The 16,017-nt window shown below is 43.9% G+C and overlaps 1 protein-coding gene across 2 annotated transcripts in view; it reads right to left on the bottom strand.

Moving 5' to 3' along the window:
* The window catches only part of LOC121575526 (MICOS complex subunit mic25a), an 81,745-nt gene that overhangs the window by 41,982 nt on the left and 23,746 nt on the right, over window positions 1-16,017 (bottom strand). Inside the window, exons 5-6 of one of the 2 annotated variants that reach the window (XM_041888682.2) lie at window positions 14,642-14,662; window positions 9,849-9,932 (exon numbers count right to left, since the gene is read on the bottom strand). In XM_041888682.2, coding sequence (XP_041744616.1) covers window positions 9,849-9,932; window positions 14,642-14,662 — 105 coding nt within the window. The remainder of the gene's footprint in view (window positions 1-9,848; window positions 9,933-14,641; window positions 14,663-16,017) is intronic. The other variant, XM_041888683.2, reaches the window with a different exon arrangement.

Raw genomic sequence — 16,017 nt, 5'->3', positions numbered from 1 at the left:
TGAGTGTACAGCTTGTATAACAGTGTAAATTTGCTGTCCCCTCAAAATAACTAATCACACAGCCATTAATGTCTAAACCGCTGGCAACAAAAGTGAGTACACCCCTAAGTAAAAATGTCCAAATTGGGCCCAAAGTGTCAATATTTTGTGTGGCCACCATCATTTTCCAGCACTGCCTTAACCCTCTTGGGCATGGAGTTCACCAGAGCTTCACAGGTTGCCACTGGAGTCCTCTTCCACTCCTCCATGACGACATCACGGAGCTGGTGGATGTTAGAGACCTTGCACCTTCTGTTTGAGGATGCCCCACAGATGCTCAATAGGGTTTAGGTCTGGAGACATGCTTGGCCAGTCCATCACCTTTACCCTCAGCTTCTTTAGCAAGGCAGTGGTCGTCTTGGAGGTGTGTTTGGGGTCGTTATCATGTTGGCATACTGCCCTGCGGCCCAGTCTCCGAAGGGAGGGGATCATGCTCTGCTTCAGTATGTCACAGTACATGTTGGCATTCATGGTTCCCTCAATGAACTGTAGCTCCCCATTGCCGGCAGCACTCATGCAGCCCCAGACCATGACACTCCCATCACCATGCTTGACTGTAGGCAAGACACACTTGTTTTTGTACTCCTCACCTGGTTGCCGCCACACACGCTTGACACCATCTGAACCAAATAAGTTTATCTTGGTCTCATCAGACCACGGTTCCAGTAATCTATGTCCTCAGTCTGCTTGTCTTCAGCAAACTGTTTGCGGGCTTTCTTGTGCATCATCTTTAGAAGAGGCTTCCTTCTGGGACGACAGCCATGCAGACCAATTAAATTTTTTACATTTTAGTCATTTAGCAGACGCTCTTATCCAGAGCGACTTACAGGAGCGATTAGGGTTAAGTGCCTTGCTCAAGGGCACATCGACAGAATTTTCACCTAGTCGGCTCGGGGATTAGAACCAGTGACCTTTCGGTTACTGGCACAACGCTCTTAACCACTAAGCTACCTACCTGCTGTTGATGCAGTATGCGGCGTATGGTCTGAGCACTGACAGGCTGACCCCCCACCCATCAACCTCTGCAGCAATGCTGGCAGCACTCATACGTCTATTTCCCAAAGACAACCTCTGGATATGACGCTGAGCACGTGCACTCAACTTCTTTGGTCGACCATGGCGAGGCCTGTTCTGTGTGGAACCTGTCCTGTTAAACCGCTGTATGGTCTTGGCCACCGTGCTGCAGCTCAGTTTCAGGGTCTTGGCAATCTTCTTATAGCCCAGGCCATCTTTATGTAGAGCAACAATTCTTTTTTTCAGATCCTCAGAGAGTTCTTTGCCATGAGGTGCCATGTTGAACTTCCAGTGACCAGTATGAGGGAGTGTGAGAGCGATGACACCAAATTTAACACACCTGCTCCCCATTCACACCTGAGACCTTGTAACACTAACGAGTCACATGACACTTGGGAGGGAAAATGGCTAATTGGGCCCAATTTGGACATTTTCACTTAGGGGTGTACTCACTTTTGTTGCCAGCGGATTAGACATTAATGGCTGTGTGTTGAGTTATTTTGAGGGGACAGCAAATTTACACTGTTATACAAGCTGTACACTCACTACTTTACATTGTAGCAAAGTGTCATTTCTTCATTTCTCAAATATTTACAAAAATGTGAGGGGTGTACTCACTTTTGTGAGATACTGTATATATATATAAAAGGGATGTTTCTTTTTTTGCTGAGTTTATATATATATATATATACAGTGGGGAAAAAAAGTATTTAGTCAGCCACCAATTGTGCAAGTTCTCCCACTTAAAAAGATGAGAGAGGCCTGTAATTTTCATCATAGGTACACGTCAACTATGACAGACAAATTGAGAAAAAAAATCCAGAAAATCACATTGTAGGATTTTTAATGAATTTATTTGCAAATTATGGTGGAAAATAAGTATTTGGTCACCTACAAACAAGCAAGATTTCTGGCTCTCACAGACCTGTAACTTCTTCTTTAAGAGGCTCCTCTGTCCTCCACTCGTTACCTGTATTAATGGCACCTGTTTGAACTTGTTATCAGTATAAAATACACCTGTCCACAACCTCAAACAGTCACACTCCAAACTTCACAATGGCCAAGACCAAAGAGCTGTCAAAGGACACCAAAAACAAAATTGTAGACCTGCACCAGGCTGGGAAGACTGAATCTGCAATAGGTAAGCAGCTTGGTTTGAAGAAATCAACTGTGGGAGCAATTATTAGGAAATGGAAGACATACAAGACCACTGATAATCTCCCTCGATCTGGGGCTCCACGCAAGATCTCACCCCATGGGGTCAAAATGATCACAAGAACGGTGAGCAAAAATCCCAGAACCACACGGGGGGACCTAGTGAATGACCTGCAGAGAGCTGGGACCAAAGTAACAAAGCCAACCATCAGTAACACACTACGCCGCCAGGGACTCAAATCCTGCAGTGCGAGACGTGTCCCCCTGCTTAAGCCAGTACATGTCCAGGCCCGTCTGAAGTGCATTTGGATGATCCAGAAGAGGATTGGGAGAATGTCATATGGTCAGATGAAACCAAAATATAACTTTTTGGTAAAAACTCAACTCGTCATGTTTGGAGGACAAAGAATGCTGAGTTGCATCCAAAGAACACCATACCTACTGTGAAGCATGGGGTTGGAAACATCATGCTTTGGGGCTGTTTTTCTGCAAAGGGACCAGGACGACTGATCCGTGTAAAGGAAAGAATGAATGGGGCCATGTATCGTGAGATTTTGAGTGAAAACCTCCTTCCATCAGCAAGGGCATTGAAGATGAAACGTGGCTGGGTCTTTCAGCATGACAATGATCCCAAACACACCGCCCGGGCAACGAAGGAGTGGCTTCGTAAGAAGCATTTCACGGTCCTGGAGTGGCCTAGCCAGTCTCCAGATCTCAACCCCATAGAAAATCTTTGGAGGGAGTTGAAAGTCTGTGTTGCCCAGCGACAGCCCCAAAACATCACTGCTCTAGAGGAGATCTGCATGGAGGAATGGGCCAAAATACCAGCAACAGTGTGTGAAAACCTTGTGAAGACTTACAGAAAACGTTTGACCTGTGTCATTGCCAACAAAGGGTATATAACAAAGTATTGAGAAACTTTTGTTATTGACCAAATACTTATTTTCCACCATCATATGCCAATAAATTCATTAAAAATCCTACAATGTGATTTTCTGGATTTTTTTTCTAATTTTGTCTGTCATAGTTGACGTGTACCTATGATGAAAATTACAGGCCTCTCTCATCTTTTTAAGTGGGAGAACTTGCACAATTGGTGGCTGACTAAATACTTTTTTTCCCCACTGTATATATATATATATATATATATATATATATATATATATATATATATATATATATATATATATATATATATATATATATATATATATATATATATACAGTGGGGAGAACAAGTATTTGATACACTGCCGATTTTGCAGGTTTTCCTACTTACAAAGCATGTAGAGGTCTGTAGTTTTTATCATAGGTACACTTCAACTGTGAGAGACGGAATCTAAAACAAAAATCCAGAAAATCACATTGTATGATTTTTAAGTAATTAATTTGCATTTTATTGCATGACATAAGTATTTGATCACCTACCAACCAGTAAGAATTCCGGCTCTCACAGACCTGTTCGTTTTTCTTTAAGAAGCCCTCCTGTTCTCCACTCATTATCTGTATTAACTGTACCTGTTTGAACTTGTTACCTGTATAAAAGACACCTGTCCACACACTCAATCAAACAGACTCCAACCTCTCCACAATGGCCAAGACCAGAGAGCTGTGTAAGGACATCAGGGCTAAAATTGTAGACCTGCACAAGGCTGGGATGGGCTACAGGACAATAGGCAAGCAGCTTGGTGAGAAGGCAACAACTGTTGGCGCAATTATTAGAAAATGGAAGAAGTTCAAGATGATGGTCAATCACCCTCGGTCTGGGGCTCCATGCAAGATCTCACCTCGTGGGGCATCAATGATCATGAGGAAGGTGAGGGATCAGCCCAGAACTACACGGCAGGACCTGGTCAATGACCTGAAGAGAGCTGGGACCACAGTCTCAAAGAAAACCATTAGTAACACACTACGCCGTCATGGATTAAAATCCTGCAGCGCACGCAAGGTCCCCCTGCTCAAGCCAGCGCATGTCCAGGCCCATCTGAAGTTTGCCAATGACAATCTGGATGATCCAGAGGAGGAATGGGAGAAGGTCATGTGGTCTGATGAGACAAAAATAGAGCTTTTTGGTCTAAACTCCACTCGCCGTGTTCGGAGGAAGAAGAAGGATGAGTACAACCCCAAGAACACCATCCCAACCGTGAAGCATGGAGGTGGAAACATCATTCTTTGGGGATGCTTTTCTGCAAAGGGGACAGGACGACTGCACCGTATTGAGGGGAGGATGGATGGGGCCATGTATCGCGAGATCTTGGCCAACAACATCCTTCCCTCAGTAAGAGCATTGAAGATGGGTCGTGGCTGGTTCTTCCAGCATAACAATGACCCGAAACACACAGCCAGGGCAACTAAGGAGTGGCTCCGTAAGAAGCATCTCAAGGTCCTGGAGTGGCCTAGCCAGTCTCCAGACCTGAACCTAATAGAAAATCTTTGGAGGGAGCTGAAAGTCCGTATTGCCCAGCGACAGCCCCGAAACCTGAAGGATCTGGAGAAGGTCTGTATGGAGGAGTGGGCCAAAATCCCTGCTGCAGTGTGTGCAAACCTGGTCAAGACCTACAGGAAACGTATGATCTCTGTAATTGCAAACAAAGGTTTCTGTACCAAATATTAAGTTCTGCTTTTCTGATGTATCAAATACTTATGTCATGCAATAAAATGCAAATTAATTACTTAAAAATCATACAATGTGATTTTCTGGATTTTTGTTTTAGATTCCGTCTCTCACAGTTGAAGTGTACCTATGATAAAAATTACAGACCTCTACATGCTTTGGAAGTAGGAAAACCTGCAAAATCGGCAGTGTATCAAATACTTGTTCTCCCCACTGTATATAAACTCAGCAAAAAAAGAAACGTCCCTTTTTCAGGATCCTGTCTTTCAAAGATAATTCGTAAAAATCCAATAACTTCCCAGATCTTCATTGTAAAGGGTTTAAACACTGTTTCCCATGCTTGTTCAATGAACCATAAACAATTAATGAACATGCACCTGTGGAACGGTCGTTAAGACACTAACAGCTTACAGACAGTAGGCAATTAAGGTCACAGTTATGAAAACCTAGGACACTAAAGAGGCCTTTCTACTGACTCTGAAAAATAACAAAAGAAAGATGCCCAGGGTCCCTGCTCATCTGTGTGAACATGCCTTAGGCATGCTGCAAGGAGGCGTGAGGACTGCAGATGCGGCCAGGGCAATAAATTGCAATGTCCGTACTGTGAGATGCCTAAGACAGCGCTACAGGGAGACAGGACGGACAGCTGATCGTCCTCGCAATGGCAGACCACGTGTAACAACACCTGCACAGGATCGGTACATCCGAACATCACACCTGCGGGACAGGTACAGGATGGCAACAACAACTGCCCGAGTTACACCAGGAACGCACAATCCCTCCATCAGTGCTCAAACTGTCCGCAATAGGCTGAGAGAGGCTGGACTGAGGGCTTGTAGGCCAGTTGTAAGGCAGGTCCTCACCAGACATCACCGGCAACAACGTCGCCTATGGGCACAAACCCACCGTCGCTGGACCAGACAGGACTGGCAAAAAGTGCTCTTCACTGACGAGTCGCGGTTTTGTCTCACCAGAGGTGATGGTCGGATTCGCGTTTATCATCGAAGGAATGAGCGTTTCACCGAGGCCTGTACCCTGGAGCGGGATCGATTTGGAGGTGGAGGGTCCGTCATGGTCTGGGGCGGTGTGTCACAGCATCATTGGACTGAGCTTGTTGTCATTGCAGGCAATCTCAACGCTGTGCGTTACAGGGAAGACATCCTCCTTCCTCCAGGCTCATCCTATAATAATAATATAATATGCCATTTAGCAGACGCTTTTATCCAAAGCGACTTACAGTCATGTGTGCATACATTTTTGTGTATGGGTGGTCCCGGGGATCGAACCCACTACCCTGGCGTTACAAGCGCCGTGCTCTACCAGCTGAGCTACAGAGGACCACACATGACCCTCCAGCATGACAATGCCACCAGCCATACTGCTCGTTCTGTGTGTGATTTCCTGCAAGACAGGAATGTCAGTGTTCTGCCATGGCCAGCGAAGAGCACGGATCTCAATCCCATTGAGCACGTCTGGGACCTGTTGGATCGGAGGGTGAGGGCTAGGGCCATTCCCCTCAGAAATGTCCTGGAACTTGCAGGTGCCTTGGTGGAAGAGTGGGGTAACATCTCACAGCAAGAACTGGCAAATCTGGTGCAGTCCATGAAGAGATGCACTGCAGTACTTAATGCAGCTGGTAGCCACACCAGATACTGACTGTTACTTTTGATTTTGACTCCCCCTTTGTTCAGGGACACATTATTCAATTTCTGTTAGTCACATGTCTGTGGAACTTGTTCAGTTTATGTCTCAGTTGTTGAATCTTGTTATGTTCATACAAATATTTACACATCTTAAGTTTGCTGAAAATAAATGCAGTTGACAGTGAGAGGATGTTTCTTTTTTTGCTGAGTTTATATACACTGCTCAAAAAAATAAAGGGAACACTTAAACAACACAATGTAACTCCAAGTCAATCACACTTCTGTGAAATCAAACTGTCCACTTAGGAAGCAACACTGATTGACAATACATTTCACATGCTGTTGTGCAAATGGAATAGACAACAGGTGGAAATGATAGGCAATTAGCAAGACACCCCAAATAAAGGACTGGTTTTGCAGGTGGTGACCACAGACCACTTCTCAGTTCCTATGCTTCCTGGCTGATGTTTTGGTCACTTTTGAATGCTGGCGGTGCTTTCAATCTAGTGGCAGCATGAGACGGAGTCTACAACCCACACAAGTGGCTCAGGTAGTGCAGCTCATCCAGGATGGCACATCAATGCGAGCTGTGGCAAGAAGGTTTGCTGTGTCTGTCAGCGTAGTGTCCAGAGCATGGAGGCGCTACCAGGAGACAGGCCAGTACATCAGGAGACGTGGAGGAGGCCGTAGGAGGGCAACAACCCAGCAGCAGGACTGCTACCTCTGCCTTTGTGCAAGGAGGAACAGGAGGAGCACTGCCAGAGCCCTGCAAAATGATCTCCAGCATGCCACAAATGTGCATGTGTCTGCTCAAACGGTCAGAAACAGACTCCATGAGGGTGGTATGAGGGCCCGACGTCCACAGGTGGGGGTTGTGCTTACAGCCCAACACCGTGCAGGACGTTTGGCATTTGCCAGAGAACACCAAGATTGGCAAATTCGCCACTGGCGCCCTGTGCTCTTCACAGATGAAAGCAGGTTCACACTGAGCATGTGACAGACGTGACAGAGTCTGGAGACGCCGTGGAGAACGTTCTGCTGCCTGCAACATCCTCCAGCATGACCGGTTTGGCGGTGGGTCAGTCATGGTGTGGGGTGGCATTTCTTTGGGGGGCCGCACAGCCCTCCATGTGCTCGCCAGAGGTAGCCTGACTGCCATTAGGTACCGAGATGAGATCCTCAGACCCCTTGTGAGACCATATGCTGGTGCGGTTGGCCCTGGGTTCCTCCTAATGCAAGACAATGCTAGACCTCATGTGGCTGGAGTGTGTCAGCAGTTCCTGCAAGAGGAAGGCATTGATGCTATGGACTGGCCCGCCCGTTCCCCAGACCTGAATCCAATTGAGCACATCTGGGACATCATGTCTCGCTCCATCCACCAACGCCACGTTGCACCACAGACTGTCCAGGAGTTGGCGGATGCTTTAGTCCAGGTCTGGGAGGAGATCCCTCAGGAGACCATCCGCCACCTTATCAGGAGCATGCCCAGGCATTGTAGGGAGGTCATACAGGCACGTGGAGGCCACACACACTACTGAGCCTCATTTTGACTTGTTTTAAGGACATTACATCAAAGTTGGATCAGCCTGTAGTGTGGTTTTCCACTTTAATTTTGAGGGTGACTCCAAATCCAGACCTCCATGGGTTGATAAATTTGATTTCCATTGATAATTTTTGTGTGATTTTGTTGTCAGCGCATTCAACTATGTAAAGAAAAAAGTTTTTAATAAGATTATTTCATTCAGATCTAGGATGTGTTATTTTAGTGTTCCCTTTATTTTTTTGAGCAGTGTATATATATATCAAATTAATAAAAAGATCCACGTGAAAGTGAGATTTTCACGTGTAAATGTTTCACATATAAAACTGCAAATTCTATTTTTACATGATTGTTTTTTACATGTGAACTTGCAATTCCACAAAAAAGTTTAAATCAAACATTTAATCTAATGTTTGTAAACAAAGTAAATGTAAACAAACACTGTATAGCCAAAAAAAAAAAGTTAAAACTATAATTTTGATATCATGGAAGTTCAGTCCTTGCATCCATAGCGCAGTCTATGGATTTGAGAGTGGTTGTATTTTCCAGCCCCATCCCTCAGCTTTTTACCGAAACTGTGGCGGGGAGACACTTTGTTAATGATTCAATTAAGGATTGCTGCTTTAAACACCTTCAATAGAGTAATAGTGTTATTATATGTTGCAATCCTCTACTGAGTGAGTTACTTTTGTGGCAATAATATCAAGCAAAACTTCTGAAGTCGAGAACAAAATTATTATTATTGGTAACAGAAAGAATTATATTGAAAGCAATACATCATAGCAGTGTCCGAAAACCACGTGTTTGACTCGTGAAATCTTTCACGTGATTTGTTCACACGTGTTCGAAAATCACATATTTTTTTCATATATTTTTTTTGTAAGGGTGTGTACACGTACGTGTGCATGTGTGTGTGTGTGTGTGTGTGTGTGTTTGTTTAGCAAGTAGTTCAGCCTCAGGCAAATGTTTTATCAGGTTAAGTCAGTTATTAGTGCTGAAGAGTGAAAGGCATTTCAATATTAACATATGTTAATACTGAAATGCCCTGAAATGTTTTGTGCAGGGATTTTGTAGTTTCACCAGTGCGGTTTTGATATTAGTGTTATTGCAGTCGCACGCAAAACTACCACCTCCTCGTTTCACTCTCAGCCATGTAAGAGCAGGCAACATTTAACAAGACACTTCAACAGTAGCTTTTATGTAGAGGAAAATAATCACAGGTATATTAGTGTTGTGGAAAAGAAGGAAGAGCTGGAATGGAGGTCCTTATTTCTTAAAAGCTCAAAAATACTTTTATGTTCTGTTTTATGACAACTGTTTTATGTTTTATAAGGACTGCAGAGAAACGAAAGTGAGGTCAATTTGATTAGCCACTAAAATCCTCTTTCAGAGTAGTTTGGTAGAGTAGTTTTCAAGTGCTACTCTACCAGTACAAGCCATAATTCTGAACAAATAGAAAAACGCTCAATTCATTTACAACTAATTTACAACGCCATGAGCAATTATTGGACATTAGTGTGCCAATGAAATGCCAGGCATGAAATAAAACCTGCAGGTACTCAGGCCCCCAAGGACAGGAGTTGCTCATCCCTGTCCTATGCTATTGGCCTGGTTCATTAAGTGTCAAATCAATATTGCAATATGTTAGACATCCTTGTGTAATTTTTTTTATTTTTCTCTTTTATTGTATTTTACTTGTTTTATCTTTTATTGTGTTGTTTTTACTGTAAATGTGTTGCGTTTTAAAATGCACTTTAAAAATCCTTTGATTGTATTTGTTTTCATTTGCACACATTTGTCAAACTTCCCTTCACTCCTATATACTAGGCAGTGTTGTCCTTACCTTCTTCTCTAGGATATGTAGCTGTTCCTTGTAGAAGGCAGCCAGGTGTTGCAGTTCAGCCTCTTTCTTTTCCAGCTGCTTGGCCTGAAAAGGACAGAGAGACGTTATTAAACACGGTGGATGGACTTCAGTGAAGGTGGCTCCTCTAAAACAGCTGATGAGTTTCTGGCAGATTCAACAGAATTTGTAAAGACCTTGGTTTCGTTTATTGTATTTCTAGAACAGAACTTTAAGCTGTCACTGAAAAGTGCTTAAGACATCATCTCAATCATCACTGTTATCAATGCCACAAATGTATGTATCGCAATGGGAAGAAGTATGAGGTTGGACTATTATACTACAGGTGGTTTGGGTAGGGCTAGGAATTAGTTCAGGTCTAGGATAAGGGTTAAGGTTAGTGAATAGTTAGTTTAATAGTTTGAACATAATATAAACCATCTATGGGGAAATATCCAAATAAAGTGTTAGCCTATACTACTACACTATTGAGAGTAGGTCTGACCTCTTCTGCACTGGAGTGGCTGTGTGTGTGTGACTGCGACTACTGCGTGAGTGCCTGTCTGCGTAGACTCTGCTTCCTGATACATCGTAACATCGTAGCAGCAAACAGCAGCAGCAGCAGGTTAGGAAGTGTAGGCCCTCAAGCTTTAGAGCCCACTGTGCCAAAGCTGTAGCTGAAACTGAGGCTGAGACCAACTTGACTGTGAGGCGGCTGAGACCACAGCCTGGCAATGGCTTGGCAGCATGCAAAATAACAAGAAGAAATGTCAAAGCTTGTAGCGCCTCACTTAAAGCTCCCCTGACATACACTGTATAGATGACATAACATGTTCTAAAGACTGACATAAGTTCAGTTATAGGAAGTCATAGCTACCAGCGTTACATTATATACAATATCCTTTCCTAATACACAGTATCGGATGTAGGCAAATAAGCAGTCCACTATCCAACTGCTTGCTTTTTATTAATAATAATAATAATAATAATAATAATAATAATAATAATAATAATATGCCATTTAGCAGACGCTTTTATCCAAAGCGACTTACAGTCATGCGTGCATAAATTTTTTTGTGTATGGGTGGTCCCGGGGATCGAACCCACTACCTTGGCGTTACAAGCGCCGTGCTCTACCAGCTGAGCTACAGAGGACCATATATTATTATTATTATTATTACAAACTGTAGCTATGTCAGATGACACTGCTAGCAATTGTCGTTCTAGATTTGATGAGTTCAGCTATTGAATTGCATTGCTGAAATATAATTAATGTCAAGAGAGCTTTAAGTGAAGTGATACCGTTTAGTCAGACAAACAGGCAAGCCCATGAGGCGATGGAAAGATGTAGCAGAGCTGCGGAGAGAGAGAAGAAATGGTCAATGAACATAAGTTAAGGCCTTACGAAGCATTATAAGGCATTATAAGCATAGCATAGGCAGCATAATGGCTATATGAAGATGTCATTATAACTTTCTATGAGCAATCTGTTTTATGCACCTGTATGGTCTCTTATAAGTAGCCATGAGTGTTATTAATTCTTATAGCAAGTCTTATAATGCATTATAAGGTGATAAAAGGCAGTATAAGCTCATTGATATCCCATTACAACCACAGAAAGTGTCCTTTACAAGCTGTCAGTATCTAAATCATGGCTTGTCTAAATCCACAAAGGCTGGGCATTCATACAGTAAGAACAGGACTTTGTCTAGGATCCATGTTCCAAAATAGGAGTAACAAGACAAAACAATATCATCGCATGGGTATGGCCCTTCTTCTGCCAAATCATGCTGAGAAGGGAATTAGTCTTATTCAAATGACACAATAGAAGTGGAGTAGACAAGACCAGGTTGAGGCAAGAGACGTGAGGTACACAGAGGAAGATGCTCATTCAACTGTCCAAGGGGATACAGATTGTGTGCGTTTGTTCTGCTTTAGTGTGTGTGCAGTCTGCACATTTTCATGTAATGACGAAATGTTGACTGATGTTGGTTGCTGTGTGTGCAATATGGTGTGATGACATTTCCCTTTGGCATCTTATCTTTACAAGTTCAGAACAGCGCACGCACACATGCACACGCACACACACACACCTCTACATTACATCCAAAGTAATCTTATCCAAACAGGTACGGTACACAAACACACACAAACACACACATCCCACCCCCTACATACAGTACCAGTCAAAAGTTTGGACACACCTACTCATTCCAGGGTTTTTCTTTATTTTTACTATTTTCTACATTGTGGAATAATAGTGAAGACATCAAAACTATGAAATAACACACATGGAATCATGTAGTAACCAAAAAAGTATTAAACAAATCAAAATATATTTTATATTTGAGATTCTTCAAAGTAGCCACCCTTTGCCTTGATGACAGCTTTGCACACTCTTGGCATTCTCTCAACCAGTTTCATGAGGTAGTTACCTGGAATGCATTTCAATTAAGAGGTGTGACTTCTTAATGCATTTGAGCCAATCAGTTGTGTTGTGACAATGTAGGGGTGGTATACAGAAGATAGCCCTATTTGGTAAAGTCATATTATGGCAAGAACAGCTCAAATAAGCAAAGAGAAATGACAGTCCATCATTACTTTAAGACATGAAGGTCAGTCAATACGGAACATTTCAAGACCTTTGAACGTTTCTTCAAGTGCAGTCGCAAAAACCATCAAGCGCTATGATGAAACTGGCTCTCATGAGGACCGCCACATGAAAGGAAGACCCAGAGTTACCTCTGCTGCAGAGGATAAGTTCATTAGAGTTACCAGCCTCTGAAATTGCAGCCCAAATAAATACTTCACAGAGTTCAAGTAACAGACACATCTCAACATCAACTGTTCAGAGGAGACTGCGTGAATCAGGCCTTCATGGTCAAATTGCTGCAAAGAAACCACTCCTATAGGACAAGAATAAGAAGAAGAGACTTGCTTGGGCCAAGAAACACGAGTCCCTCAGGAGACTGAAAAGATTTGGCATGGGTTCTCAGATCCTCAAAAAATTCTACAGCTGCACCATCGAGAGCATCCTGACTGGTTGCATCGCCGCCTGGTATGGCAACTGCTTGGCCACTGACCGCAAGGCACTACAGAGGGTAGTGCGTACGGCCCAGTACATCACTGGGGCCAAGCTTCCTGCCATCCAGGACCTCTATACCAGGCGGTGTCAGAGGAAGGCCCTCAAAATTGTCAAAGACTCCAGCCACCCTAGTCATAGACTGTTCTCCCTGCTACCGCACGGCAAGCGGTACCGGAGTGCCAAGTCTAGGTTCAAAAGACTTCTCAACAGCTTCTACCCCCAAGCCATAAGACTCCTGAACAGCTAATCATGGCTACCCGGACTATTTGCACTGCCCCCCCCACCCCATCCTTTTACGCTGCTGCTACTCTGTTAATTATTTATGCATAGTCACTTTAACTCTACCCACATGTACATATTACTTCAACTATCTCAACTAGCCGGTGCCCCCGCACATTGACTCTGCACCGGTACCCCCCTGTATATATAGCCTCCCTACAGTTATTTTATTTTACTTCTGCTCTTTTTTTCTCAACACTTTTTTTGTTGTTGTTTTATTTTTACTTTTTTTGTTAAAAATAAATGCACTGTTGGTTAAGGGCTGTAAGTAAGCATTTCACTGTAATGTCTGCACCTGTTGTATTCGGCGCATGTGACCAATAAAATTTGATTTGATTTGATTTGATAGACCGGTGGAAATCTGTCCTTTGGTCTGATGAGTCCAAATTTGAGATTTTTGGTTCCAACCGCCGTGTCTTTGTGGGACGCAGAGTAGGTGAACGGATGATCTCCACATGTGTGGTTCCCACCGTGAAGCATGGAGGACGAGGTGTGATGGTGCTTTGCTGGTGACACTGTCGGTGACTTATTTAGAATTCAAAGCACACTTAACCAGCATGTCTACCACAGCATTCTGCAGCGATACGCCATCATCTGGTTTGGGCTTAGTGGGACTATCATTTTTTTTTCAACAGGACAATGACCCAACACACCTCCAAGATGTGTAAGGGCTATTTGACCAAGAAGGAGAGTGATGGAGTGCTGCATCAGATGACCTGGCCTCCACAATCACCCGACCTCAACCCAATTGAGATGGTTTGGGATGAGTGCTCAGCATATGTTGGAACTCCTTCAAGACTGTTGGAAAAGCGTTCCTCATGAAGCTGGTTGAGAGAATGCCATGAGTGTGCAAAGCTGTCATCAAGGCAAAGGGTGGCTACTTTGAAGGATCTAATATATTTAAAAATAATGTTTTCTTTAACACTTTTTTTGGGCACTACATGATTCCATATGTGTTATTTCATAGTTTTGTTGTCTTCACTATTATTCTACAATGTAGAAAATTGTAAAAATAAAGAAAAACCCTTGGATGAGTGGGTGTGTCCAAACTTTTGACTTGTACTGTACACGCCTACATTACATCCAATGTAATCACCCCCCCCCCACACACACACACACACACACACACAAACACACACCCCTCCCCTTTTTCTCTCTCTTCTTCTCCAGCTGCTGTCTGTTGTGAGTGAGGCTGGTGGTGGTGGAGGAGGGGGGGGGAAGAATCACCTCAGCCCAGCAGCAGCAGATGATGTGCAATTTTCTAGCTGAATACCTCCCAAAGTGTTGTTGGTGACGAGGAGGCGGCGGGTGGGATGGGGTGGGGTGGGGAGGAGGCATGCTCAGAGCCTTGCTTTAATGCACAATGAAAACATGACATTTGAATGGAGGGAGAGGAAAGTAAGATTAACAGCGAGCAGCCGCTCCTGCTTACCCAAGCATCCACTTCTGCTGGCTGGGAGAGAGAGAGAGGGAAGGCAGGGGGGTGAGAGAAAGAGAGGAGGGTGGAGAGAAGTGAGGAGTTGAGAGAGAGTGAGACAGAGAAGGAGAATAAGGAGAGAGAGAGGGGGGGAGTAGGGTGAGAGACAGTGGATAGAGAGAAAGAGATCGGAGAGAGAAAGACAAACAGAAAGAAAAGGGGGAGAGAAGCAGAACACACGAGGTTAGTGCAGTGATTAATCGAGTCGGGCTGCTATAGCAGACAACGCTGGGAGCTGCACTCAGCTAGCTGGGCGTTCGCCTGCCATGAAACCAAACAGGGTTAAACACGAGCGCCATGCCATAGCTCATGATTAAGGAGACAGTACAGAGATGAGAGGAGGCCAGAGGGAGAAGAAGGGGGGTTAATAAATAGAAAGACCATCGTGTAATCTCACAAAGACCATTCTTCACCGGACAAAGCTCACGTGAGGCTAATTATTACGTCTCGATGTACATAATGAGTGCTGATCGAGACACACAGATGATGAACTGAGATTGAAGAGGAGATGAGGTTAGCGCAGAAGAGGAACTGGAAAGGTCAGGGGAGGGTAGGAAGTTAAAGTGTTTACAGGAAGGAAGGGGTTGTAGGTTAGGACGTACCGTGGTCTGGCTTTGTTACACTATATGTTGGGGTACAACAACTACACCACTCCCTTGCTCTGAATTTCATCTGCTGGTTACATCATATACATGCTTATAAGGCATTTCTGACCACTTTAAATACAAGTTCAATATTGTCGTCCACATTTAAGACTCTGACTGCTCCTGCTCCGTAACTGCACCCACTAGTGGCGCAGCACATTTTCTTTCAGCCCAGCGCTAACAACGCTGATCCAGCTTATCAACTAATGTCCAAGCTCTTCATTCGTTGAGTCTAGTCAGTCTAGTGCCAAACTGGAACAAAAAAGTACAGTCCTGGGAGTCCTATAGAAGAAGCAATTGGAAAACACTGTATAGCACTCCACCACTGGACCCAGGGTCATAGACGTAAATGAAGTAGAATAGCAGGATGGCCATATACTGTACCCAGGGTCATAGAAGTAAATGAAGTAGAATAGCAGGATAGGCTAATATAATATGGCCACGGCCCATAAAAAGTCCCATTGAGCTAAATGAGGTGAGCTCACAGAGGCTTGCGGTGTGAAGCGTTTACAGCCCATACCATCTGTTTCTGTTTGAACCTCCCCTCTCTTTAGAACACTCATAGAGTCTGCGTCCCAATTGGCACCCTATTCCCTATATAGTGCACAGGTCTCTAGTCAAAAGTAGTGCACTATTTGGGGAATAGGGTGCCATTTGGGATGCAGCCAGCGTGTTAGGGGCTTGGAA

This window comes from Coregonus clupeaformis, chromosome 10, assembly GCF_020615455.1.
Source record: "Coregonus clupeaformis isolate EN_2021a chromosome 10, ASM2061545v1, whole genome shotgun sequence".
In the NCBI taxonomy this organism is placed as follows: Eukaryota; Metazoa; Chordata; class Actinopteri; order Salmoniformes; family Salmonidae; genus Coregonus; species Coregonus clupeaformis.
Note: the sequence above shows the minus strand (reverse complement) of the source record. Positions and strands in the feature narration are given on the sequence as shown.